Genomic DNA, 27,209 nt, shown 5'->3' with positions numbered 1-27,209 from the left:
GCAAACTTGTACATGATATATACAGATATTTTTTTTCACTGCAAAAACAAAGGTTAGAGGGATGTAGGTAGTTTCTGAATTTACATGCAGAAAAACATTGAACTTCAGCTGTTATAGTTAGTCATTTCAAGTAACTATAACTTGTGCCCGAAGGTAACTATAGTTCACACCCTCGACATGCACAGCTAATTACCCCACATATTACATTACTGATGACATCTTCTATGGCATCATTGATATTTTCAATGCAACATTTGCAGTAAAATTATTGATGAGAAAACTGCATGGCGTGGAGCGAGTTATAGTTAAACAAACTATAACAGCTGAATGTCTGTGATTTTGTGCGTGTAAATTCAGAACCGAACTATAATGCGTGTCTAACATTTCTTTTTTTTCAGTGAATGTTTAGGGTTTTTTAAATGCTAATTTAGAACTATAAAATTTCAGTTTGCCAAGAGCCTCCTTTGCAAAGTGGTGGAGAAAGGGGGCTGGGCCTCTGATGAGCTCTCAGTAATCCCACTGTGTGAGACTTACTTGTGGTAACAGGAGGGGTTCTTGGCCCCCGAGGCCCCTCAGCATCCAAGGGGACTTGATCCCCCAAAAAGTAGTGCACCAGGAGGTGCATTTGCACAGTGGTGGAAAAAGGGGGCGGGCCTCAAATGAGCTCTCAGCAGTCTTGCTGTGTGGGACTTTCTGATGTTAACAGGAGGGGTTATTGGCCCCCAACAACCCTCAGCATCCATGGAGACTTCATCCCCCAATGAGTTGTGCGGCAAAAGGAGTGTTTGCAGACTGGTGGAGAAAGGGGGCGGGCCTCTGACGAGCTCTCCTGCGTTTTTTTAGGCACAGAGATACTAAATGATTTGCCTATAAAGACAACTTGAGCCGAAACCCATATTCAAACCTCGTTTCATAGTTTAGCTTTACCTACAAGGCTGTATCTCTTCCACAAACCATAGGGGTCTAAACACAAGAAAGCAACAAGTGATTCTGTCCCTGTTTCCACACACTATCCATGTATGCGTCATTGAACTTTTTGTAGATAGACAGACCATGCTTCCTCTGTCAGCACTTTAGAAGAGGAGTACAAGTACCCTACAGTGCTTAGAGCCAAGTATGACCGGATAGAGCACTGGGCACTGCTTGCGAGGTATTTAGTTGTGTCATTGCTGAACCATGCATGTTCACTCACTTGTCTTTCATCAGCCTTCGCGCCGGAGGTGATGGAGCCTGATGTACTAAGAAGAAAAGCGGAAGCAGCAGCTGAGGGCAGTATGTCACCCAAACACTCTTGAACCTGTTGCGAAGAGCAGACCTGGGATATAACTGTTTTTCTATTTGTTTTATAATTTGGCGTCATGATGTTTTAACTTCACTAGAGCAAAATATTTAGTACTGGTCTGGAGTGGGAACTAAGAATTTATACTTCACATTCTGTTCCTAATTTCAAAGACTGCATCATGCTGTACCACTTATGGGTGTCAAAATGTCACAATGATATTCTTGAACGCCCGTACTTGTTTGTTTTTTGCTGAGATTTATTGCATCCTCCATGATTTTGCAGCAGCATTAAAAACAAAATGCTTTTTGGCCCAAGGGGGATACCTTTGGATCCGCAGCACCAGACCTAGAGGGTCAGGTTATTCCTACCCTGCCTCCTTTCCATTATTTTTCACTTTTATTTTGGTACTCGGCTGAAATGGCTGCCAACACATCCTGGTTGAAGTGCTGGCAGTCAAACAGATCTCTGCATGAAATCGGTTAGATTCGCAGCGGGTCTGCGTCCCTAGATATACAAATTTGGTTTTCCTTTAGTATCTTATAAAACTATAATTACCTGCTGGCGACTGACAGTAGAATATATATCTAGAATAAAAGCTTTGGATCTCATAACTTGGCATCAGCACTTCCTTTTTCGTTTAATTAACACAAGTGCTCCATTTCCCAGCGACTAGAAACCGCACTGCATGGGCCTGAGGCTCCTACAATGGGGAACTTTGTATACTGTTTTCATGAATGCTGGAGTTTGGCCCGCTTGCCTCTGTGCCACGAGTTGGATTTTCCCTGGATAATGGCAATGAATGGCGAGAAAGGGAAAAAGAAACAGCATGCAGCTATTTTCTTTTGGTTTGTGATCCCTGTTGCTTTGCTAAAAGACTATTTTTTGTGTGGGATAGTGCGCAATGAATAACTTTTAATTAGGCACATGGTCACTTTATTAATTTTTACCGGCATTGGAAATGAAACAATTTCACTTGTGGTGTTAATGGTGGCATTTAGCCTGGATTTTTTAAAAACGTCGCAAGTACTGTGATATTATTTCTCAGTTTTTGAGGCATGCTGGTCTTTGTAGTGACATGGTGCAGTGTGTATTTAAATAATGTGGTTACCCAACAATTGTAACCCGCCTCACCTGTGATCAAGGCTCACGAATGAGCTGCAACGCGTAAGGACTATGGCTGGATATGCATCCTACCACTTTCAATACTGGACTAAACGCTTTGGATCTCATAACTTTGCTTCAGAACTTCCTTTTTTGTTTTATTAACACAGGTTCTCCATTTCGCAGCAAGTTGAAGCTGCCCTGCATGGGCCTGAGTCTTCTACAATTGGTAACTACGTATGCGGGGTGTAGTTTCACACCCCTTTGGAATACAGAGAGCATTGACTTCTTGAATTGGAGTTTAACCTGAGCAAGAAAACCAAATGGATAAATTCTAAAATGATAACTGTACATCCTATGGGTTATTCAGAATGTTCATATTTGCCTGGCTCAGCTCAGGATCAAAGCCCAGACATTGTGTCATACTGCTGTGCCCAGTTTAATACATTGGTTTCAGCAGCAGGAACAAAGGCTGCCCCACACAAAGAAGCAATTAGCAGTACTTCGCCCAGCTCCTGAGGAGGAACGGGGTGGGGCGGAACAATCTGTATCAATCACCCAGTTGCCATTCTGTACTAGGGATGGGCCTGCATAAGCCCACTGAGCATAGGAGAGTGCCCAGACAACTGGAGCCAACCCACCTTTCACCCTTTGAATTTCCAGTGTGCAAGCCCATGGCAGTGATGTCAGTGAGGGGTGGAGCTCAGGTGACCCATGGCTCCTGGATTACACCATTTTGGACTGTCTCGGCATGCTGTGCAGGAGGGTTGGGACAGGGGTGGAGAAGTGATGTGGCACTCCAGGACTGGCCTGGGATGCCTGTCTTCTGGAACCTTCTGCTCTCCTTTAAAAAGTCTTGCGCAAGGAAGAGGCTTTCTTGCCAGTGGATTTCTACACACTTTGCTGCTGGATCCTGGGACGACCATGGAGAACTGGAAGGAGGAACCCCTTGACCCCCACTCAGGTCCAAGTACTCTGCTTAGTTGACCCAAGAACCAGTGGGTCTCCCCAAGGGCCAGTGAGGCTATCAGGAGTAAAACAAGCCCAATCGGTCCAACAGGGCTCGAGATATTACATCTGGAATTTTGGTGACCTTTCCCTCCTGGGAACCCGTGAGGCTCCTCAGGCTTTTGAAATTCCCAGGGGTGGAGTAGTGCCCGGGGAATGGCACAAGGAAGCTGCATGATCTATTGCTGAGGGAGAGAGCATGCATGGAGCCCTCTCCCTGTTCCTCTATTTTGCCTGGAGACCCCATTCCCTGGGCGGATTCCTATTCCAAATGGCCGGACCCATCCCTTAGTATTCACCGATGCGCCATAACACTTCATAAAAACTCAGGATGGTGGGGACTGTCATTACACTCGCCCTCAGAAGGCGGGAGGGGACCAGGACTCCTGGGCCCTGTTACCAGTACTGAGGATCAAGGAAATTCCTCTGCACCCTCCCCCCTGCCCTCCCTGCTCCTGTGTCTGGGGGGAGTGGGAGGTGGCCGCACACTGCACTGTCATAAGCCACATACCTGGATCACAGGTGATTCCAAGGGAGTGGTGATGCTAGTTCCCGAATCCCCTCAAGACTTGCCCTCAGTGTACAGAAGGAGACATTGCTCCGAAAGCAGATCCCAGGGGGAAAGGGGTTGGGATAGATAAAGCGTGTGTTGTCAAAAGTTGCTGTGGCTCTACTACTCAACCACAACACTACAGCAGGCATTCACACCAGTCTGATGAATGGTACCGGCAGATATGTTATCTATAAACAAACAAATAATAAGGCTTTAGCCTAGTATTAACTATAACCTTTAAGGTATCCCCTCACAAAAGCTTTTTATGTCTCAACCAACATCAAAGTTTTGAAACTGTAGTGAGCATGATTCCAGCATCAAACCCACAAGTTCATTCGGATGGGTTTTAGCTTCACCCAAGTCCATTCTGGCAGAAACAAAAAAACACTGGTTACCTTGTCTGCGAGAACGTTGTTGCGACTGAGCTCAAGGCGTAGCAAAATCAAGTCTGTTAATGTGTCTCTCCTTTTCTTCGGAGTGGAAGGAACAACGGAGCTGGCAAGACATGGAAGCCGGGAAACAGGTAAGTGGCAGGCAAAGAGGCTTTGCGAAGGGGAGGAGTGTGGACGGTCATTAAATAAGACTGCTTTAGAACGTTCATAAACGTCACATTCTAATTGTTTGTAACAAGGAACAGGTGCTGATAATTAACTTGATGAGGCTGTCTTCTAGAATGTGTTTAGAATGTTCACAAAGGTCGAGTTCTAATTGCTTATAGCAAGGAACAGGTGCAGGGGATTAATTTGATGAGGGCGGTCTTCTGGAAGGTTCACGTTGAGGTCATCTATGCCGGTTGCTTGATGCTTATTCTGGTGGATTTTATGGATGTTTCTGTGGTGCCTGAAACCTGATCTTGCATATGCATGGTAAAACATTTGTAAAAGCTATTAAACCTTTTTAAACAAACCGGTAACACCAGCAGCAGCTCGCTATTACCAACAGCATGTAATATAGTCAAACGTCGGGGTACAAGATGTTTGTTCATTCATAAGTGTTGGGAGGAATGATATGAGTCATGCCGGTATATTGTGATAGTCAAGAGAGGTGGCAGTGGCAGGAATCCTGACATATATTTCTGCCCGCGAGCAGACACAAGTAACAGCTGCTAGCTCCTGCGGTAGCACGCTACCGGGCTGTTGGTACAGGAAGCCGTGTAAAGTGCTGCGCAAGGCTGCAACGAAAGGAAAACATGGAAAACATGAAGCATGGCACTCCCCGGCACAGCGGGAGAGCTGCTACAGTAATATGCACGGCATTTAATCTCAGACTCGCCCTATAATGTTGTGCAGGGCCTATTAATTCACTTTTCAGGCTATTTGTCCTCCCATGGTGGCCCTAGGAGGATGGGTCCCCAACCAATGGATTCAGCCCAATGTAGCCTGTCTCCCCATGACTGTTATTAATGCTTACCTTTATATAAGGACAAAATGCAGAACACAGACCACGTGTATATGAAAACAACATGGTTGCCTTTAACTTTTGTAAAGGCAGTCATTATCCAATTGCATTATATCTTGTCATCACTATGTACCACTGTACTTCAGTGAAATTCCGTAAAATTTCATAAAAGTACACCCAACAACAGATATCAATAAGTTAAAATTCCTTATAACTTAAAAAATACTTGCCTGTAGTACCCAAAAAGATCATCTGTGCACCATAATGTGTAAGCCTGCCAAGTGTCAGTGACATCTGAATAGGGATTTGGCTGTATGCGTGAATACAAAGTCTATGAAAAAATTAATTGGTGCCCAAATATGTTGTGGCCCCCCCATCCTCCCACCGGCACCTTTATTGTTGCTTCCCCCTTGACCAATCACGGCAAAACGTCCATGCTCCACCAATGTAGTAAATGCAATATGTCTGGAAAGTGTTGTGGAGATTAGTCAAACAAGTGCAGAGTTATTAATGGTGAATAATCCGAGGAAGTCTGATCTCTGGTAACCCTAATTACAGAGTGGAACCAAGCCTTCTTGTTGGGATGTGCCTCTTTAAACTTAGGGCGATAAATAGCGGTGACTTGCCATAGAGAAGACGAAGCACAGCGCAGGACATTTGAAAGCAAAGTGTTGGCTGTTGAGGAGCTAGTGGAGGGAGTTTAGGATGGGCTTGCCAGGTTAAAACAAGGAGGGTTGCTTTTCTTCCGTGCGGCCTGTTTTCGAATGGACTGGAGGTGCTGCAGCAGTGTCTTTTTCAAGCTCACATAAAGGTTGGAATTCAACAATAAAACCATCTGTGCCACAATAAAAAGCCTATCACTGTCTAGAGGAAGGTAAGATGGGACGGAGGAGATGACTGAAGATACCGGACTACGGGGACATCTCGGGTGGCAGTACTGAAGCTGGATTGGATCTGGGTGTAATCAGTTTGTGAGCAGGCGTTCAGCCCATTGGAGCAAATCAGGGCAGCCAAAGGCTTCAAATAAATGGAAGGAGGTTCAGAGCATGGCGGAGTCTTGCAGAACTCCATCATGGCAGGTGGAAGGCAGGGAGAGCAGAGGCCTACTCTCAGTTCGGTTCTCCTACTTAGACACGAGTGGAACCAGTTTAATACCTAATGCCTGATAACTGTCACATTTGATTGATCTGGATATTGGGAATTGTACTGAATGTCGAGATAAAATAAATAAATAAAATCAGGGTACGCGATTGGCGGGTGTTCCCCTATAGCCTGGGTGGAGACTGCTAAGAGTCTAGCTCCTGCATCCAACATGGTCACACCAAAATACTATGCTACACATGCACTGGGCCCTTTATAAACCACTGCCCCCCACAAACACTATCAATGAGAGTAACGCTTTTATATACCGGTCTGAATGAGAATTTGTGGGGGAAAAAGACAAACACAGAGCTATGTTTAGCAATGACTCTGGGTGGAATGTTCGAGAAATAACCAAAACAAATAGTAAAGGGTACACAGGAAAGGACGCCGGGCACTCACAGGAATGAGTAATCAGGGGTTGAAAAGCTCTCACTGGGCAAAAACTAGCAGGATTGTTAGGAAGTGTCTTCTTGAGATGTGTGAAGGCCTCCGATGTGAGCTGGATAGGATATGTGTTCTCTTTCTTTCCTCCGTTGTTTCATTGGTGTAAAATCTTGCAAGAAAGATAGCCAATCAACAAGAAATTGGCGAATACGCCCGTGAATTTCAAGAAGTGCTTCCAGGGTACTGTATGACTTCGGTGAGGAAAGGTCCCACTTGAACAGAAGAGGCCGAGGCCTGCAGGGTAATGTAGGTAGTGCAAGTTAGACTTCATGGAGGCAAACATGATCTATGGGCGGACAGAGTCGGAGCAGGGAGATCAGAGTGCAGCACGACCTATTCTTAGACCGTGGCATTGTTTTAATTCATAGACTTTTGCCGCACTCCTCGCCAGGCTGTAAAGTGGTCCGTTTGCGGGCAGCTCTGTCCAGGCGCGGTTTGTTCGGGATCTTCGCTTCAAACTGCACAAAGAGATGCGTTTTTGTACTACTTTTTTCTTCTATTAAATTGTTCCATGTAATAGCGTTTCCTTATTCCTATCCTAATGTATCCTCTGGAACCCTTTTAATGTTTATTTTTACTTGGTTCTTCCCATTTTCATTCGGAGGGGTGGGTGAATCGAGGAACATACATTGCATGTCCAAGCAGCGCAGACGCTGAGGCAGTGGCGCCCCGCGGGGTGTTTTAGCCGTGCTGGCTCGCCACTCCCAGGCCAGTCCCTTCACTCACCGCCATCATGACAACACTTCACAGGGGCAAAGGCCCAGTACTGTGATTCCTTGTGAAGAATCACTGCAATCTGGCAGTCGTATTCTTGATTAACCGTACTACCAAAACATGACAAGCATGATTTGTGGAAGGAAAGAGCAGGAATAAAGAAAGTAGTGCCAGCGTGACCTTAGCCATCAGAGCCTTTCCTTTTGTCACCCCAGTTGTGTGTCTTGTGTACTGAGGCCCTCTGCATCTTCAGAGCTTACAAAGTGTGTTGTGTACCCCCACGCCCAATGAAGTTCCTCCTATCGTAGCTAATTAAGGGGCAGGTGCCTACAATGAACCCACCATTGGTATGATAGGTGTGTCCCGTTTATATGATAAACATTTCTTGGCTCATTTAATAATACTCCTTTCAATGTGTTCTGGTTTAGAACTGGCTTTACAGCACAGCTGTCACAATAACAAAAACAAAAGAGCTTTCAGGAGTACTACAGAGAGGAATTGTCACGCTACCCATATGTTAGTTGCCTGGAGTACAGATTTTGATTGGACAAACGTTTCGTGCTTCCTTTTAAAAAAGAGTGCCCGTATTGCAATTTTTGCCTTGTGGGGCAGCTTATGCTCAACATGCTGTACTGAGTTGGTTATAGTGACAAGTCATTGATCAAGGCTATAGCCTTGATCTGTTTTTTATGAAAATTTACAACAAAGTCAATAGGTCTCTCTTATTTATTGTGAAAAGCATGCGCAAAAGACAATTGGCCTTTAAGAGTGGATTGTAGTTGCATTGTGTTGATGCTTATTTTGTTACAGGGAATATCACAGATTAGCACACTAGGCAATGGTGCTGGTTATTCCTTGTGCTTATTCCACGGCGTAGAAGGTTTGCACTTTGAGGATCCTTGTTATGCCATTTTAGAAAGGGTTTTACATTGTTTTTGCCTAGGTAATTTTCTAACTACTGCATGTGGGCAGCAAGGCTGTTTGTCTATTAATCTGACCTAATATAGGCGAATATACACACCCAATCTGGTGCATGTCCTTTCCACTCAGACTTATAAGCATGTCAGGTACACTCACAGGGTGCTACTAAAATGTTATAAAAATGGACTACCCTGAGAAGGTCACGCGTTTATTGAAGTTCATTTGTGCCCCAAAGCACTATCGTCTCCCCCATTACTCCGGTTGTGAAGCAGTTATTGGCTGTACTGTTCAAATAAAAAAATAATTGGGTACATAGAATGTATATAGTCGGACTCCCACCACAGTCACCAGATATGGAACAGTTTGCTCAAGCCTGCTTAAATCTGCACATTCTCAGTATAAGAAACCACATATGACTATTTTAATTATATTTGTTTTTTATCGCTTATAGGTTCAAGGAAAAGGTCTACATCAACGTGGAGGGCAATAAATGCAATCATTGCTGAAAATGGGTTTCGTGGGTTGTTTGCTGGTGAGTATTTCATGTTTTAATAACTCAACATGTCCGTAGGAACCAGATACTTCCTTCAAGCAGGGCTGCACTGGTGGTTTTTGGGTTTTATATAATGACGAAAATATAGTGTATGAAGAAATCTAAAAAAGAAGTTTCACCAATAGTGCGTGTGCACAGTATTGAAAAACAAGCATTGGCATAGCCAATAGGCCTCACCTTTGGGACCTTTTTAAGTGTTTTGCTAGAACTATTGGCTGAGATTGATAAAAAAAAAAAAGCAAACAAGATTAATAAAAAAGCTATCTAATAGTAAGCAATGCACTGACTCTTAGCTCACTAAACGTTTTGGTACTTTCCACATCAGATTTTCAACGGCAGACAGCTGACTGTAGCAGAGACCTAAAAAGGAATACAATAGGTGAAAAAGAGCATGATTGGAATAAATTCAGAAAGGGAGACAAGTGCATAAATAAAAGTACTCTTAAAAAGAAAAGGAAACCATGAAAGTTCCGTGTGTGAAATAATGGAAAGGGGGAAAAGGGTGGATTAAATAAGGGGATTACGTTAAATGAAGGAATGCATTGAAAGTAAAGACAGAAGTTAAAAGAAAAGTGATGGAAGTCATATTAGACACCACTGGTTCCTTGGACCCTCGACTTTAAGGGTTAAGCGTCCTCCCAGCCCTCCGGCGGCGGCAGAGCTGGCTTAGGGATGAATCACTGCTCGGAAGGAGGATGGTGTTTTATGGAGAGGAAGAGGGCGGGAATGCCTCTAAGAATGAAGTCATCCAGCCTGGGACCCCGCCTCTTCCTGCCTCTCCTTTTGGCCAATCAGGGCCAGCTGTGTACCTTCCAACTACCCAACTGCAGGCGGGAGGGGAGGAGCGGCGGAGGGGTATGCACGGATGCTGACTTGGCTCAGCTACAGTAGAGCACTCGGTACTGATGAGGGGGTAGTCACCACGGAGGAAGCAGGCAGGGTGTTGTGCGGGGACGGTGCTGAGGAGGCGCGAGACAGTGAGGCGCTCAGGCGGGCTCTAATACGAAGAGTGTTGATAGAGACACTGGGGTGCGCAGGGGCTGCCCCAGGGTGCTTTGAGGTCACCTGCAGTGCGAGTTCCAGAGGGAGTACACGGCGTGGTAGGGCTGAGGGGAAGCAAAAAAAGAGACAGCTGCCTGTTAACTACCTCTTTTAGGCGGTTCCAGCACTAGCGTGCCAGGGAGAGTGCAGGGACTGGGGAGGAGTGACAAGATGAAGAGAGAGAGCGGGGCATTCCAAGGAGGCTCCCATACCTTGACTGCATCTCAAGCAGGACCCTGGCCTTATTTGGTGTGGGTAGAAGTCAGATACCATAGGCACAGTGCGGGTGCGGGGACTAGGTATAGCACACAGCGCAAGCTTTACAGCTTCTGGGCGGTAAGTAGCTATGATATATTGCGTGGAGCACTGAAGCCCACACCGGCAGACTCTGAGGGTCTCGAGCTGCGCCCCGTCTCCTGACATATGTTCTTGAAGCCCCGGTGTGCGGTGATAGAGGGAGCCCTGCTCATGACAGCGGTCCAAGAAATAAACAAGTGGGAGGGGTTGAGGGAGTGCACAGGCAAATGTAAGCAAGCGGGCCACGTTAATTACAAACAGGGGGAGGTGTGCTGTGTCTGCCTGCTGGAACTCGAACAAGCAGCAGCTGTTTTGAAGCACTCGTGCTTGTGCTCGCATCCGCCTTGCGGGAGTGAGCAGCGGCGGCGCGAGAGTCGTATGTTTTCAATTAGCACGCGCGCCACTGCTTGCTCCCGCAAGGTGGATGCCAGCACAAGCACGAGTGTGCTTGAAAAGGAGCAGACCGATTTCAAAAGGTCATCTCCTAGAGCAGCGCATGCGCGCTGCCTAGGCAAGACCTAAAAACAGCTCTATGAGGCTTAGGGCTCGAATTATAATGAGCGTGCAAAATGCGCATGTAAACGCCCAGTGCACCTGCTAATTAGCAGGTGCACAGTTTCTACCAGATTACGAGTTTGCCAGTTAGGAATACGGAAAAACCAAACTGATAGTGCATTTTATTCCCCATTCCGAGGTTGCACGTGTTGTACTTGCTACTGTGATTGGCGGCAGGATTCACCAGCCGTAGGTCGCGGAAGCAAGCACACGGAATTTGCAACTGAAGTGTTATTCCATTTTTGGTGTAAGCAGGAGTTTGAATCCAACATGAGATTACTGTCCCCGTCGTGATCAGGGCCTAGGTCTTGTCATTTATTATATAATCTGGTAGACCAGTGTAATATAATGTAATACAACAGATTATTTGCAAAAGCATGCACTGACTGGTATCAAAAAAATGTAAAACTATAATGTCTAGATTACAGCGGTCTCCAACCTTTTTGCATAATAAGAGCTACATATGTTCAATGGAAATTATCCCGACCTACTAATATTAGGACTTTAAGTGGGATGAAAAAACTGGGGGGTTGGGGGTTTCTCTCAAAGGGGCGTGGCCAGTGTAATTAAGGGCCTGGCATAAAAAAACACATACGCTAAAAATCTGTGCTTAGCGTGTGTCGCCCAACTTGTATGTTGCTGTTTCTGTCATTGCATCCAGATATATGATACAACAATTAACATCATGCCTACAACAAGTCAGGACTATTGGCTTCGTCAATGGTTTTTAGTTGCATAAGATAAATAAGCAGCAGCTATGGCTAATATATAATGTTGAAAAAGCTTCCAATAAAATCCCTGGTGACACCAAGACAATGTTGCTGCTCTTGAGTTTCAAAAAGAGAAGTGGCAATTTTCAGTGTGCGCTATTCAATAGGGCCCCCTCACTCGCAACAGCGCTCGGAGGGTAATGATTGTTTTTGTGCAGGAAAATGTCCCTTCCTGCACATAACCAATCAGTAATGGTGATTTGTCACTTCTATGTGTGATGCATTGTGCAGCACACATAGAAGTTGCAAATCGTCATTTTTGTAATGATTGTTCATGTGCAGGAAGGGACACCTTCCAGCACATAAACAATCATTCATGGCGTTTTGCTGTTTCTATGTGTGCTGCACAATGCAGCACATATAGAAACAGCAAAAACGAGGAGCAATAAAGCATTTCTCCTCATTTTGCCATGTTAAGACCAGGTTTTCCCTGGTCTTAGTTTTGGTGCTGCCCCATATTTATGCCACCCTTGTAAGTATGGGACAGTGTCGAAATGAATGGGTGTTGTGGCGGAACGCCCACCGCCACACCCATTGCCCACCCCCTTCACACTATGACTTAACGCCGCCTTGTAAATAAGGCGAAGCCCCTATCGCCACAGGAACGTCATAAAAAGTGATGTTCCTGTGGCGATAGGGGCTTGTAAATATGCCCCGAGTGTATTTCTCAAACAGTTCAAGGTTAACTTATGGAGGAAAAACGATGTTGTAATTTCACAGGTGTTAGATTTGGGGGTCTCTAGTTGGCAGAGGTAGGCACCTTTGACCAAATAGGGACCTTTGGTAGCTTGGCATGAGCAAACAGGCTTATCGCAGAGGCAGTGTGTAAAGCATGTGTGAACACATACAATAATCCAGTGACAACACTACAGATGGACACCACACAAGTTGTATATTAAAAATAAGTATTCTTTATATAGATTTAACACAAGACCATAAACGACAAAAATCCACAATACTGTACTTCAAATGGTAGAATTAGCTTAGTTCTCTTTAGATGTTAAAATGCGACACTTTGAGTTTAATGTACCTTAGGATGAGTAAAGCTATACAACGAAAGTGTTGCAGGGAAGGTGATGCATAGGTTCCTTACACGCAAAAACGGTGATGCGTGGGGTCCCTACTGATACGTAGGGGATGCGTCGGTTCTTCTCTGCGAGGGGAGGTGATGCGTCTGTTTCTTACTGCGCTTCTGTGGCGATGCGACAAAGAAGGCATCGTCTTCTTGATGCGACGCGATGTGTGCATGCCTGACCGCCATGCGGCAACTCAACGATACTTCTGAGCCGCGACAGGCCAGCGACACGCTTCCCGGTGATGCGACGTCGATCCTCTTCACCGGTGATGGGAGACGCTTCGGCAACGATGCGACGGCCCTGCGGTGACCCAACGATTCTTCTGAGCCACGACATGACCTGCGACACGCTTCCTGGTGATGCAACGTCGATCCTCTTCTTCGGCGATGCGAGGTGCTTTGGCGGCCCTGCGGTCACTCAACGATTCTTCTGAGCCGCGCCAGGCCCTGCAACACGCTTTCCGGTGATGCGGATGCGACATCGATCCTCTTCTCCGGCGATGCAAGGCACTTTCGCGTTGTAAAGCGACAGCAGCAGTTCGGCATCACGCTTCTTGCTCGTGAGTCGCGCTTATAGCTCCTTACGACACACAGTCCCTCAGAAAGCCCAGCGCAATTGCAGGCACTTCCAAAGAACTCTTGGGGAGCTGGTTGGTGAAGTCTGTTGTCCCTGAGACTTCAGCAGGAGGCAAGCTCTTTTCTCAAGCCTTTGGAGATCCTTCACACGTTTAATAAAGTACACCTAAAGTTCCTTTCTCCTATCTTTGGCAGTCAGGCAACCACTGCAAGCCAATCCCTCAAGCTTAGGGATAGTCTCTCCTCAGTCTTTCTGGTTCCTCTCCTCAGCAAAGGTTTCTTCTTGTTTCCCAAAAGTGATCTAAAGTTCTGGCGTTTGGGTCCCCCTTTTTATACACAGTTTCTCTTGGTTCTCTGAAGGCAGAGAGGCCTTTGCCTATTCCAAACCAGTTCTGGTCAGTCCTGGAGCACTCTGTTTACATGACTCCTTCTTTCCTTTCACAGTGCAGGGCAGGGACATCAGACACACCACAGGAGGTGGAGCCAGCATTGTGGAGGGAAGGTACAGCCCTATTCAGGTCCCAGGTGCAACTCCTCCCACCCATCTACATGCAGATCTCTCTATTCAGCCCTGTGCCGACTCACCCTGTCTCCTGGAATCCCCCAGCCCCTGTCACTCAAACTCCAGACAAGGAATACACAACATAGCAGAGGCAGGCTTGGATAGTTAGACAAAAAAATACCCACTTTCTAAAAGTGGTATTTTCAAACACAGAATGTTAAAACCATCTTCACTAAAATATGCATTTTATCATTCTGAGTTCAGGCATACTAAACTCGAATTTCTACCTAATTCCCAGAGTCAGTTAGGATTATTAAATGTAATAATTATACTGCCCATTCTGGCCTATGGGGAACAGGTAGCCTTGCAATAGTGAAAAACCAAAATGGCTGTAATTCACTATTGGGACATGCCACACACATCAGTGCTTGTCCTACCTTTTACCTACAATGCACCCTGCCCTTGGGCCTACTGTAGGGGTGACTAATATGCAGAAAAGGGAAGGTTTAGCGACTGGCAAGTGGGTGCACTTGCCCAGTCAACATGGAAGTACCAGACTGCACATCAGCTCTGCAATGGCAGACCTGAGACACACTTTATAGGCTGGTTCTGTGGGTGGCAAAACCAGTGCTGCAAGCCCACCAGCAGCATTTGGATTACCAGCCCTGGGCACCCCTGTTGCACTTTAATAGGGTCTGACAAATGAACCAAACCAGCTAATCATGGAATCACTAATCCATACATCAATTTACCATAGGGAGCACTTGCACTGTGGCCCAGTGCCCAGAGCATCTAATACCAGCAAAAACACATGAGGCAACAGCAAAAAATGGAAGGGAGACCCACGCCAAGGTGCCAGGTCTAACAACAGGCAAGTACACAACTTACAATTCCAGTCTTTGGGTTTTAGGACCAACACTGGGCAAAGGTCAGGTACATTTAGAGACTGCACCACCAGCGGCACTGGGGCGGTTGGGTGCAGAGGTCAAATTTGGTCACTTGGGCCCAATGTTAGTCAAAGGAGACACGGGGCACGCATAGAGGTGCCGGTTGCAGGTAAGTAAAATCAGAGTTGGGGGGCAATCTCCGGGGGCTTAGGGCAGGCACTGGAAGGGGCGGGGGCCATGAGACAGCATTAAAAATGTACCGTCAGTGGCACAGAGGTGGTCAGGTGCAGAGTGCCATTACAGCGTTGGTCGCCCGATGCAAAGCAATGGACACTCAAGATTTCAAACAAAGGTTGCAGGCTCGGACCAGGAGGCTGAATGAAAGGAACTGTTGGAACTGGAGGTAAGTTGGGGTGCTGAAGAACTCGTGTACACCGTCTGCCGAGCTCACCGAGGGGGGGCGGCTGCAGGTGCAGGGGTGTCTTTGGACGTCAGTTAAGTCTTACTGGAGCCGGTCACGATTAGGGGACTGTTCGTGTTGAGGCTGCAGGTGTCGTCGTGAAGTCCAGGAGAGGTTACTGTGGAGTGAACTTGAGCTCAGGATTGGTGGGGAACCACCTTAGAACCGGTGTGCCACTTCGACTTGGTCCAGTCGCATCGGGTGCAGAGGTAGATCAGGAGGCCTGGTTGTGCAGTTCAGCATGGCACTAGAGCTCTACTTGTTTCCTTTGTGGACAGGGCTGCTGTCCTCAGGAGTTATGTCCTCCCAGGGTTATGGAGGTTGCTGGGCCTGCAGGACAAGTTGCTTTTTGCAGCAGATTTCTACGAGGGCTACAGACAGGCCGGTAGGGCTGGGGCCAAGTCATCTGGAGCCTTCACTGCTGGTACTGCTCATCAGTCCTTCTTTTTCCTTCGGACATCAGTAATCTAAGGATCATTGTTCAGGGGAGCCCCTAAATACTTAATTGAGGGGCTTTACATGTGCTGTCCGGTAGTAGCTAGTGGGCTACTTACCTTTAGGGTGACTACAGTGATTGTATGTCCACTCTCTTTGGGGAGGTGACATACCTCTAATCCTGTTGGCTGAAATCCTTATTACCAATATGGAGGATTTTCAAAGGAGGTCACCACACCAATTTGGTAGTGCTGACACAGTATTACTGTTGGTTATGTGCAAATGCATTACACACTGCCTCTAAGATAAGCCTGACTGCTCGTGCCAAGCTACCAAGTGGGTAAGCAGGGGTTATTTTAGGAGTGTAACTCCCTTATATTTTTATATACTTAAGACAAGACCAAAAACTATAAAAATCCACAATACAGTACTTAGAAATCGTCAGTTATCAAAATAACCTTGAAATACAGTCCCTTGAAGTCGATAGCTCCGTGGAGAGCCAGAACTGTTTGGATTTGTTTGTTCACAATGCCGTAACAAATCCAAACAGTTCTGGCTGACAGTGTTGTCGGGAAGACCCGCAAAACAGTACCTTTAGAAATGCAGGTCGGCAGCGGCCTCTCGTTGAGCTCCGAAAGCATCCACAGGCGTCAGTTTCGGAGGTCGGTGCAGGAGTCGTTGGGCCCTTGGAGTCACACATGTTGCAGATCGAACTTCTCGCAGTTGAAGTCAGGAGCGCTGGCGTCGGTCGGTGCAAAGTGCAGCGGTGCAGCATGTGATGCCCTCAGGTCGCGGTGCGAGCAGCAGCTCGGTGGCAGCGTCAGATGTTGGCGTCGGTGAAACCAGAGTCGTGGTGCAGTCATGCGGTGCTTGTCACTGTGCTGGCAGGCAAAAATATGGACTAGAAGGAAGGGTCCCTACTTGGACAAGGTACCTACCTCTGCCCAGTATTGCCCTGGCATCTGGATTGCCTGTTGTGCTGGGAGCCGTGCCTTGAGGGGCGTGGAATGACTATGGACTACTGTGTGTGCAACACGATGTGTAAGCGGATGTGAGGCGTTTGTTGGTAGGGTCCTGCTGTTCCGTGAAGGTCATGCTAAACAGGGCCCGACGCTTGCAGTGGGAGAGATGGATGACCACCAGTTACCCCACCGGTTGTCCTGCTACCTGATTGGTGAGGGGGCCTCCTGCCCTTCCTGGAAGATCTACCCACGGCTGCTTGGTACTGTGATGATGTGGCTTGGGCACTCCCTGCTGTCAATGAGGCCGGGAGGTCCGTTTGCCCTCTTAGTGCTGCCCGTCCGAGAGAATGCACCTCCCCAACTCCTGTCACTCCAAAGCTAGACAGTCAATGTACATCCTAGCAGAGGTACACAGGATGGCTAAGCAAGAAAATACCTACTTTCTAAAAGTGGTATTTTCAAACACAGAATGTAAAAATCACTTTTACTAAAAGATGCATCTTTAGATTCTGAGTTCAGGCATACTAAAATGTATTTTCCTATCTGGTCCCAATGGGAAGTTATATTCATAAGATGTTATAATTTAACTCCCATGCTTTTGTATGTGGCAAATAGCCTTTCAATAGTGAAAAACGAAATTGCCAGTAGTTCACTATCGGGTCATGCCACACACACACCAGGGCATGTCCTACCTTTCACATACACTGCACCCTGCCCACAGGGGTACCTTGGGGGTAACCGACATGTAAGAAAAGGGAAGGTTAGGGCCTGGCAAGTGGGTACACTGACCAAGTCGACATGGAAGTTACAAACTGCGTGCAGACTCTGCATTGGCAGGTCTGAGTTACCTTTTCAGGGCTACTCATGTGGGTGACACAAACAGTGCTGCAGGACCACTAGTAGCATTTGATTTACAGGCCCGGGCACACTCGGTGCACTTTACTAGGGACTGACAAGTAAATCAAATATGCCAATCATGGAAACACCAATCCATAACACAACTTACCCAGAGAGCATATGCACTTTAGCATTAATCAGCAGTGGTAAAGTGCCCAGAGTACTAAAACCAACAACAGCAGGTCAGGAAAAAGTAGGAGGTAGAAGCAAAACGTTTGGGGATAACCCTGCAAAAAGGGCCATTTCCAACAAATACGGTTTATAAATTAGGAGTTGTAAATATACACATTTTCGTCTCAAAAACACACTTTTCTTTTTTAGTATACTCTTACTCATTCAACTAAGAAAAGGTTTCTAATTTAATAAACAGCTGCATATAAGAAAGCTCCTTGCAGGTAGCAGGTGGGCTATCAGTAACTCACGAGCTACTGGTAGGGGAAGAGAGTAGTCAATATTTAGCGGGATTAGTCACTACAGATAGAAAGTAGGATTTAATCAATTTTTCATAGTAGCTGGAAGACTAGGTAACTGAAATAATGCGACAGGGATCAAATTATGTGGCAAGAAAAGGCAAATCATGCAGCGCATGTTGTGATAGTATTACGTCATTATTTTGACATTTTTAAACATGGTAACATAAGTGTCAGTTTAAAAACCAAATACAGCAATAAACTACTGAAAGAGGACCAGTCTACTTTTAGGAAGGGCCTTTCACTGCCTGGGAACATAGCAAATGATCGATTATGCGGCAAATCCATAATTATGAGGAAGATGTTGTGGCCACAAAATTGCATAATTCCAGTTCAGCTTAATGGATAGTTCGGTTGAATAGTAGATGTTTTAAGACTTTCTTAAGATGGCTGTAGTTCAGGGAGCCAGAGACAAGAGTGGTGTTGCAGTTCTTGTGCTCCTCTGCAGCAGTCTGTTGAGGAAAACGTACTAAAGAAACGCATCCTTGACCTAGAGTCAGCTGTTGAATATTCTTGTTGCAACAACAAACTAGATAGATGCTAAACAAATAATGAAAAACTTGAATAAACATGCTTTCTGACTTTTACATTTTTTTTATTTAATGCATGAGGTTTCAACATCACTGCAACTATCATATGGACTCTCATTGTCTCCTTATATCCGAACTGACTTAATGGATTCGCATATTCCACCTCTTCACAAACCAATCATAATTCCAATGACTTTATATCTTCCTCCCTGCAACCTAATGTACTCCACAGTAGGTTTTTGCTTGACTGAATTAATAAACTGATATATATCAAGATTTTAAAGTGCGTATTCGAGACAAACGTGTAGTTTCAGAACTCATAAGCTGGTGTTTGGAGAAGAATGAATTTCAAAAATATATTTAAAAGCTGATATTTGAGTGATATATCATGCAGCACTTGGGAGCCTTTTTTCACTAATATTATTTACTTGGTACCAGGGCCATTGCATCTATGGCTGTTATATGTTACCCACATAAAGGTATTCCACGTTGACAAAGCATTTTGTTTTTACATTACTACTGGCAACCGTGCCTCATGCCCTGAGGCTCCTCTAGCAAATGGTAGCCACATATGTAATCTTGTCTGACGTGGTCACTATTACAATTCTAATAAGGTTCGTCGCTCTGGAAGTTCTTCATTGGCCATAAGTAGTTCTTAATACTGAAAAGATTTTAAACCTGGGCTCTAGTCCTTGTTATGTAAAACTATAAATTAATGTTAAATACCCTCAAACAAGGCTGATATGCTCTCAGTATTTTGCTTAGAAAACATTTTATTGAAATCGCTTTCTTTCCTAAGATATTTAGTTATTATTATGTTACAATATTAAGATTGAAAAATCAACAAGCATAGCAGACATTTTATTTAAATCCATTTCTTACTTTAGATATTTAATTATGTTTCAACATAAGCATTAAAAATCAACAAGCCCTTGTGTAATAAAGAAGAAACTCGTTTAACTACTAATCTTAAGACGACTGTTGTATTAGAGCAAGTTGGAAGTGATTCCTCTAGTAACACATGATTCATAAAAACTATAAATAATTTATTAGTCGAAATACCACAAATCTTTTGCATGTGAATACAAATGGGCTTAAAGCAACACCGCCATGTGAACATTATCAAATGTAATATTTGTTTGCGTCTTTTTCAAGTACAGACAAACAAGATATACATTTATCATAAAACAGAAGTTTTACCTTTAGTTCATCCATCACCATATGACTTGTCTGATACCAACAATAAGCAAAGCATAAGGTGGTACTCAAGTCAGTTCATTCATGTCAAGCTGCAGACTATTACAAAAGTTGTGTTTATTTCTTTTAGGGTTAGACACTAGCATGAACTCCAGTGTCCTGCCCATATCTCTGCGGGTAGTTACGCTCACCCTTTGCACATCCCATTTGTTATGGTAGATAGGAACTGAAGACAGTGCAGATTAAAGACTGATGTAAAAGTTTCCTACCTTAACCAGTTCACCAGTTCTTGCAGTGCTCCTAGATAAATGTGGATGACATGTAAGGAAGTGCATAAGAACTGGATTTGAGTAAAATGATTTCTACATCCCCTTCATTCTAGTCCTTAAGGAATTTAACCTTTTTAAATAGTCCAAATGTAACTATCAAATATTACCACCTGGTGTCATTAGTCAGTCTTTAAGCTGTACCTGCCTTTCTCTCTTTGGGGTCCTACTCTCAGTACTGCTCCTGAAATTTTGATATGGGCATAGATCGGCTTGGAGAGCGGGCTGTGCCGCATATGAGTCTCCACGTAACAATGTTACAAAGAAACACAGCTGTATTCAAGGTGCCCATGGTCCATTACGGAATTTAGCGTAAACGTTTCTTGACTGCTATTAAAATTGGCTTTCCACAAGAAAGTTTTGAAATAACCATTGGTATTTTTTACTTTTAGAACATGCTAGATGAGTATAATTCAGTCCACATGCATTCAAGCAATACAAGTAAAGCATAGGGTGCTGCGTAAATTATGCACCACCTGCTTTTCACCTGAACCAGGAGCGTAAATATACCATTGGCCTATTGTCAATCACCAGACTTTGTTTTTTTTCTTCACCTTAATTTTGACTTCACTGGAGGCTAGTATTTTAGTCCCAGTACTCTTGTGCACAAATGAGCTTACCCTTTTACCTCTGTAGGATGTGATTAATGTATAAAAAGTATATTAGTATGGGAGTAAGCATTCCATGGTTTTTATATAAGAAGTGTGTACATTATATTTTTCTGTTTATATGGGCAGGTTGCCCTGCAAAAAAAAGATGCACTGATGTTAAAACTATACCTGGAAAGAAATAACAATTTCTCCCCATTTGTTTCATCTGACTTTGTGCCCTGCCTGTCCGCATATGATTACAAAGGCCCTACATGCACATACGCCATTTAACTGCTAAAGCAAGTAAAATTCTATATTTGTGAATATTTGACTGCATACATCGTTATTGGAAGTTATATATGTTTTTTAGCAAAATTATACACATAACAAAACTATTAACAGAAATGAAGTTCTGGAGCTATCTTGAATTTCTCTTTTTATTTGTATTAGGAAGTGAATTAAACTATACGTACAATTCATTAACAAATAAAAAAACTCTTAATTTGAGTCCATCTAAAAAATTTTAGAATAGCAGATTCATCATATCTGGTCAGGTCAAATCTTAATTCTAGTCCATCTAAAGATTTGAAGAATAGCAGATTCATAATTAATGACAGTACGAGTCTGGAATAGATCAATAATTACACCCTTCAAACCATTCAAATCATTCTCAAACCATTGCACTTATTAAATGGTTTTTCCAATGCCAATGTTCTTTGCATTTTTTGAGTCCTCACTTCCAATGCTGAAGCTTACATTGATCTCAGTTTTCATGGAAGTGATCTTGCCACCAGTGATGAGAAATACAATAACATATCCACGTTTTCCTTTCTCCCGTATACTCTTGCCTACAAAGCAAAATTGTGTATGAAGATCCCAGCCCAAGGCATTCCCAACCAGTTATATACAGACATCCACATTTTTTACTTTTAGACAGCCCCACAGCATATGCTTCCAATTCATAGTTGCTTTCTGACATCTTGTACAGGTATCTGATATTTATTCAATACATGTGTAAATTTGGATTAAATATAGTTGTTACACCAAACAGTACTGACTAAAATAAAGATTAGAATTCATGGGTAGATTAATTAGAGCACCTAACTCCATTTCCCAGACAGCTCAGATATCCATCACAGTTATCCATTTCTAAACTAAAAATTGCTCATAAACTCTTGCTATGTAACCCCTCCCGGATCGGCAACACAGTGCCTCCCTAAAAGCTGCAGTGTTGTATTTAGAAAGTAACTATCTGTAGATCCCCAAATTAGCTTCCTTTCACTTGAGTACAACATTTTTGCTTAGTTCTTCACATGCCATGGATTTAAAAACAAAGACAGTATATTTAAATAACATTAGAGCGTCGGACAAATAAGCATTGTGATGAAGTTACCATTTTAATTATATTCGTCCGCCCTATTATAGAATTAGATAAGTGACACCATTCATCTACATTTTCCTTAACTTAATTAGTAAAAGGCCATAGTTTAGAAGAAAGATATTGTCTAAAAACAGAAGAGGCTTGTATTCCCAGATATCTAACCGGGTGCATTGTTAAGATGCCACGGTATTCAGAGGGGAGATCTGCGGGATCATAGTTCATCGCTATGGCTTTTATTGCGGGATATATTTTATGGCCAGAGAGGTTGGAAAAACTATTAATATGGTCAAATGCATTTTATTGTAGTTTTTCTCTGGTGGCTATAAGTACAGCTATGCCATCCACGTACAATGTGATTTTCAAAGCACTGCTAACTGTAGGAGCATCCTTCATTGCTACATTATTACTGATATACCTGAAGAGGGGCTCAATTGACTTGACAAATAACTGTGGCGACAATGGTCAGCACTGGTGTCCCCCCCCTTGCAATCTGAATCCCCCTACCATTTCTCTAGTTGCATGTTTTTGAAGTAAAAAGCCTTATTGTCGTCCAGAAACCAAATAGTCAGTGGTTATGTAAAATGTCTTTCAGAATATATGGCCGCCCTAAGATAACTGGTATTGCAAGCAAGAAGTTTACCATTGTACATGATTTCGGTCTATGATGATTGAGGCAATATCTGGCAGTCTAAAACACAATATTTTGCTAAACATTTTTTATAATTAACATTTATTAATGTTATTGGCGGGTAGGAACCATAGTTCGCTTGCATCTTCTCTGGTTTGAAAAAGGGGACTAGATTACCTATTTTAAAAGATGTAGGCATTTCCCCTTCTTGCATTATGATATTAAACAATATCCTTAAAGTAGAGATGATCTCTTTTAATGGTTGTTTATTAATTTCGGTCAGACGTCTGTGCGGCTTTAGGGACAGATTTAACAATATTTGAGGCAGCACAACGAGCAAGACAGCTTGCTGTGCTACGTAAAATGGAGAGCAGGAATTCATCATATTTACTAACATATAACACATTCCTGCTCTCTCTCTCTGCGCTGGCGCACTGTGTGCTACCTAGCACCAACGCAGGCACCCTTGCGCCCTTGTGCAAGGGTGTCTGCATGGAGGCAGGATTGTTTTTGTACAGGAAGGGACACCTTCCTGCACAAAAACAGTCCTTAGAAAGAGGAACATGCCTCTAAGTGCGCTGCAAAATGCAACACACTTAGAGGAACAAACAAGGAGAAGTAAAGATATTTCTCCTTGTTGCGCCTCTGTCGGGAAGGCATACAATTTTAATGCATTCCCAGGTTTACTTGTCTTGGTAAATTTGTGAATGTGCTAAAATACATGGGTGGATGCATGAAAACACCCACTCTCCACCCATGTAACATCTTCCCGGCACAGAGTAACGCAATGCATGGACTTGCGCCTCCTGCGTTACTCCAGAATTACCAAGCAACACAGGGCCGCGCAAGGTGGCTTTGTGAAGTTTGGTAAATCTGACTTAAGGATTGTGTTGCCCTTGCGTCACCTTGTGTGACGCTAGGGCAATGCAATCCTTTGATAAATTTGTCTCTTTGCATTTTTGATGTAGCCATCAATGTTATTGCTTCCTTAATTTCTTCTTGGCTTAATGGTCTGCATAGTCTCTGCTTTTGTTTGAAGCAGATTTGTTTCAGGTTATATTCCTGTGAAGAGGTTACTGTGTCCTCAGTATAAGAGATACGATGTATTGAAACACGTTCCTGGGAACCTTCAGAAATATATTGGCTATTATTATTGGAACTTCAGCATTATTACCTGCTCCCTCATAATAGGATTTGAGAATAAGAGTCATTTACTTGTTGACATCTTAATTTTGAGGCAATACATTTTCCAACCTTATTATCTTAATCAAAGATAGGTTAATACATAGCTTTTATTGACCAGTTTCTCTGAGCCCAGTGCATTTAAATTTTTTGCGTAACATGCTTTAATTTTGTGATGTTCAACTGTTTAGGATATAAGGTTACTAGAATATCATCTGATTATAACGGTGTTTCATTATCTAAATGCATTTGTGCCTCTATTTATCTTCTTGCTCTGATCTTGGCGATCCAAAGGTCTTTCAACATAAGCTTTGACACTGTCCCGCTCAATTCAAACCTTCACAGAATGTAAGTTATACTTGAAAAAATATTTTGTCTGGTATTGGCAATAACTTAACAAATTCAGTTTCTGAAAGAAGTGAGAGGTTGACTCCTCTTCTATTGTTTTGCTCCTCAGACCCTTGTTTAGTTGTTAATATAACCCATTTGTCTGAATTAACTCTTAGTTCTTTAGTAATTGTTAACCCTTGTTGTTTCTGATCAAAATTGCAACTCTTGAAGCCACTGTGGTGTATTGGACAGTCTGGCTTCCTGAACCCTAACATATTTATTTAAGACTTGCTCTCTTTGTCCGTTAAAGTGTGCTGCAATAGAATAACCTCTGTACTGGTCTAATCTAAATAGCTCATTTTTAAATTTGTTTCCATTGGCTGATAAATCATTAATATTCAGTGTTGGTGTTTACAACCTCTGTGCTTAATTTTTTACTCATCTGCTATTCCTCTGTATTATGATTATACAATACACTTTCATTTTCTCTACTGTTATTCCCCCATCTATTTCAGTTCAAGTGTGATAAAAGATGGGGGATGGAGGGGGTATCAGTATGCACATTTGATCAAGCTTTTTTCTCCTAAAATGGATTGTAAATCTACATAGAAATTTCACCCTCTAGCACCACTAGCGAGTTTAAGGTTATTTTGCCTGCAACATTACCATTCTATCATTTAAACAAAACTTCTACCTTTGCAATTTTTGTCCCCACTTTAATTTTCCTCAACAAATCTTCAGCTTCAAAAATGTTTTGCAAAAGGATACAATAGTTTTTCCAAAGTAGTCTGAGATGCCTGTGTTGTACTATCTGGATCTGTACACTCACACTTTTAAACTCTAATAGTAAATATTGGTTCTTCTTTCCCATTTTAGAAGATTCACAAGCAAGAGCCACTCTATAATGGAAAGTTTTTACCTCTCTTAATTCTCTAGCTTTTTTCAGGTTTTGTTTGTTTAGTCTGAACTCGCGGTCCATGGGATACCTTCTCCAGACCTTCAGATATGCCAAGAAATCTTAGATTTGTTCTACAAGAACAGCTCTCTAGTTTCTCTGTTTTATGTTGGAGTTTCTTTAGAGCCACGTCTGTTTTTTTTTTTTTTTTTTTATTCAGTTAAGGCAAGTCTTTTGAGTTTTGTTAATTTGTTTCTGCCATTGCTGCAATTTGTGGTGAGAACTGCTGTAACTTAGTCACAGCTCCTTAGATTTGAGTTCATCTTACCCAAGAATAGCTGAAACAAGAATTGGGTAGCATTGATTTTATCAACTTATTTCAAAATTATCATTTGATAATAATTCTAAGACAGAAAGAAAATTCTTCCGTCAGTCTCCCTCTTCTCACTTTCCATTTCTTTATCGGGATTTTCTAATACCAATGAGCTGAAATGTTCTTCATTTAATTAGTTCAGATACAGTGCATAATTTATGATCTCTCATTTGCCTACAGAATTGGATCTTGGCTTGGGTCTGAGTAGATAATGCTTTTTCTGATAATTTATCTATTTTCAAGTTTCTATTTTCTGGGCTTGTACTCAGATTCCTTTTGTTCCCCTGCTATTTATAGGCAATTCTAGTTTGGTATCTTGTAGCCATGTATAGCAAGCAGTTCTTCAAAAAGGAGATGCATGATTAACTGTGAACCTCTTACACATTACTTTTACATTGTTCAAAAACTATTTTAGCCTTCTTAAGATGTTCCTTTATTTTTTTCAAAAGATGACCACTTAGAGCTTTCCAGGTGGCAGCTTTCTGCCTCAGCTCTGTGAACGAAGCATAGGGAAGTGTTATGTTAATAAAATCTCCTTTTAAATTTTTGGCTTTACCTGTTAAAGTAGATGCCTGTTCCAATGTGGCTGGTATGCAGTTTGATCCTATGTCACTGAAGAAGGATATGTGGCTGTGGGGTTGCCTAGTGCCAGATGGAAAAGCACACCAATGAGGGTGGTGGACCGGGCTCCTGCTTTGAACAGAAGTTGAGGCCACCTTCACTCCTAATGGTCCTTTGCTGATACCGCAAGTTGCTCCCTGGCTGGATGCCCTTCTTCCAGTCTTGGTGGGGGAGCCAGGACAGGTGGCTGACCAGAAATCTATGACTCTGAGAACCAGGAACACTAGCGAAGTGAAGCCCCTAGAAGAATTTAGGTTCTGCGCTAAGTGGCAAAACACACATTGACAGAATTTGTGTAATTAGTGACCATTAAAGAGAGAAATATTCCCTTGTTATTATACTTGAAAGAGCATACAATGTTATGTCAAAAATGAAAAGGGGGTGGGATATTCTATATCAAATATTTATTATTCTCTCAAAAAACATGTTTATCCTTAAAAACATACACAATCATAAAAACATTTCATGGTACATTAAATCACATTAGTAAAAACATCATATAATACACATTCATTTGATCTCAATCACATATACAATTGTAACCCAATTATAACCAGCATAAATGGAGACAGACAAAACTAAAAAGATCCAACTACTCTTTTTCAAATGCACATCAAGAGGAACCCTAAAATACAGCGTGTTACACGTGGATAAATCTGTGCATAATTGAATCTGTATTGGGGCTTTGATTGTGCAACTCCTCTGCGTCGACGCGTTTCGATGGCTCAATGGGATGCGACCATCTTTATCAAGACAACTTTATAATGTCTCCCTCCACAATACATGTAATTCCTAAAACAGACAAATACAAATAATTAATTTTACTGTTCTGGATTGTCTATATTTCTCCCAATAGGGTTCTTAGAAATTTTTTGGAGATTTTTCCGTGCTAGTAATCTTATGGGCCCTCTACTTGGTAGATTACATTCCAGTGGCCCTCTCATCCGATATGGCACATACTGTTTAGATTACGCATACGTTATTAGGCTCTCTGTTCTACTATTAGCTTTTTTAGTTGTTCGAACCCACCTACGTTTTATCCTTCCCCACATTTGGGTATAGTTCTATGAATTGATTCTACCAAAGCTTATTTTTTACCTTTTTTCTCAATT

The 27,209-nt window shown here is 43.1% G+C and overlaps 1 protein-coding gene across 5 annotated transcripts in view; it reads left to right on the top strand.

The window, feature by feature from the left end:
* The window catches only part of SLC25A40 (solute carrier family 25 member 40), a 366,440-nt gene that overhangs the window by 324,270 nt on the left and 14,961 nt on the right, over window positions 1-27,209 (top strand). For all 5 annotated transcript variants that reach the window (XM_085631323.1, XM_085631327.1, XM_085631325.1 and 2 more), the window contains one exon: window positions 9,016-9,096. In XM_085631323.1, the coding sequence (XP_085487449.1) occupies window positions 9,016-9,096 (81 nt within the window). The remainder of the gene's footprint in view (window positions 1-9,015; window positions 9,097-27,209) is intronic.

Source organism: Triturus cristatus, chromosome 10 (genome assembly GCF_964204655.1).
Source record: "Triturus cristatus chromosome 10, aTriCri1.1, whole genome shotgun sequence".
Taxonomy (NCBI): domain Eukaryota; kingdom Metazoa; phylum Chordata; class Amphibia; order Caudata; family Salamandridae; genus Triturus; species Triturus cristatus.
Note: the sequence above shows the minus strand (reverse complement) of the source record. Positions and strands in the feature narration are given on the sequence as shown.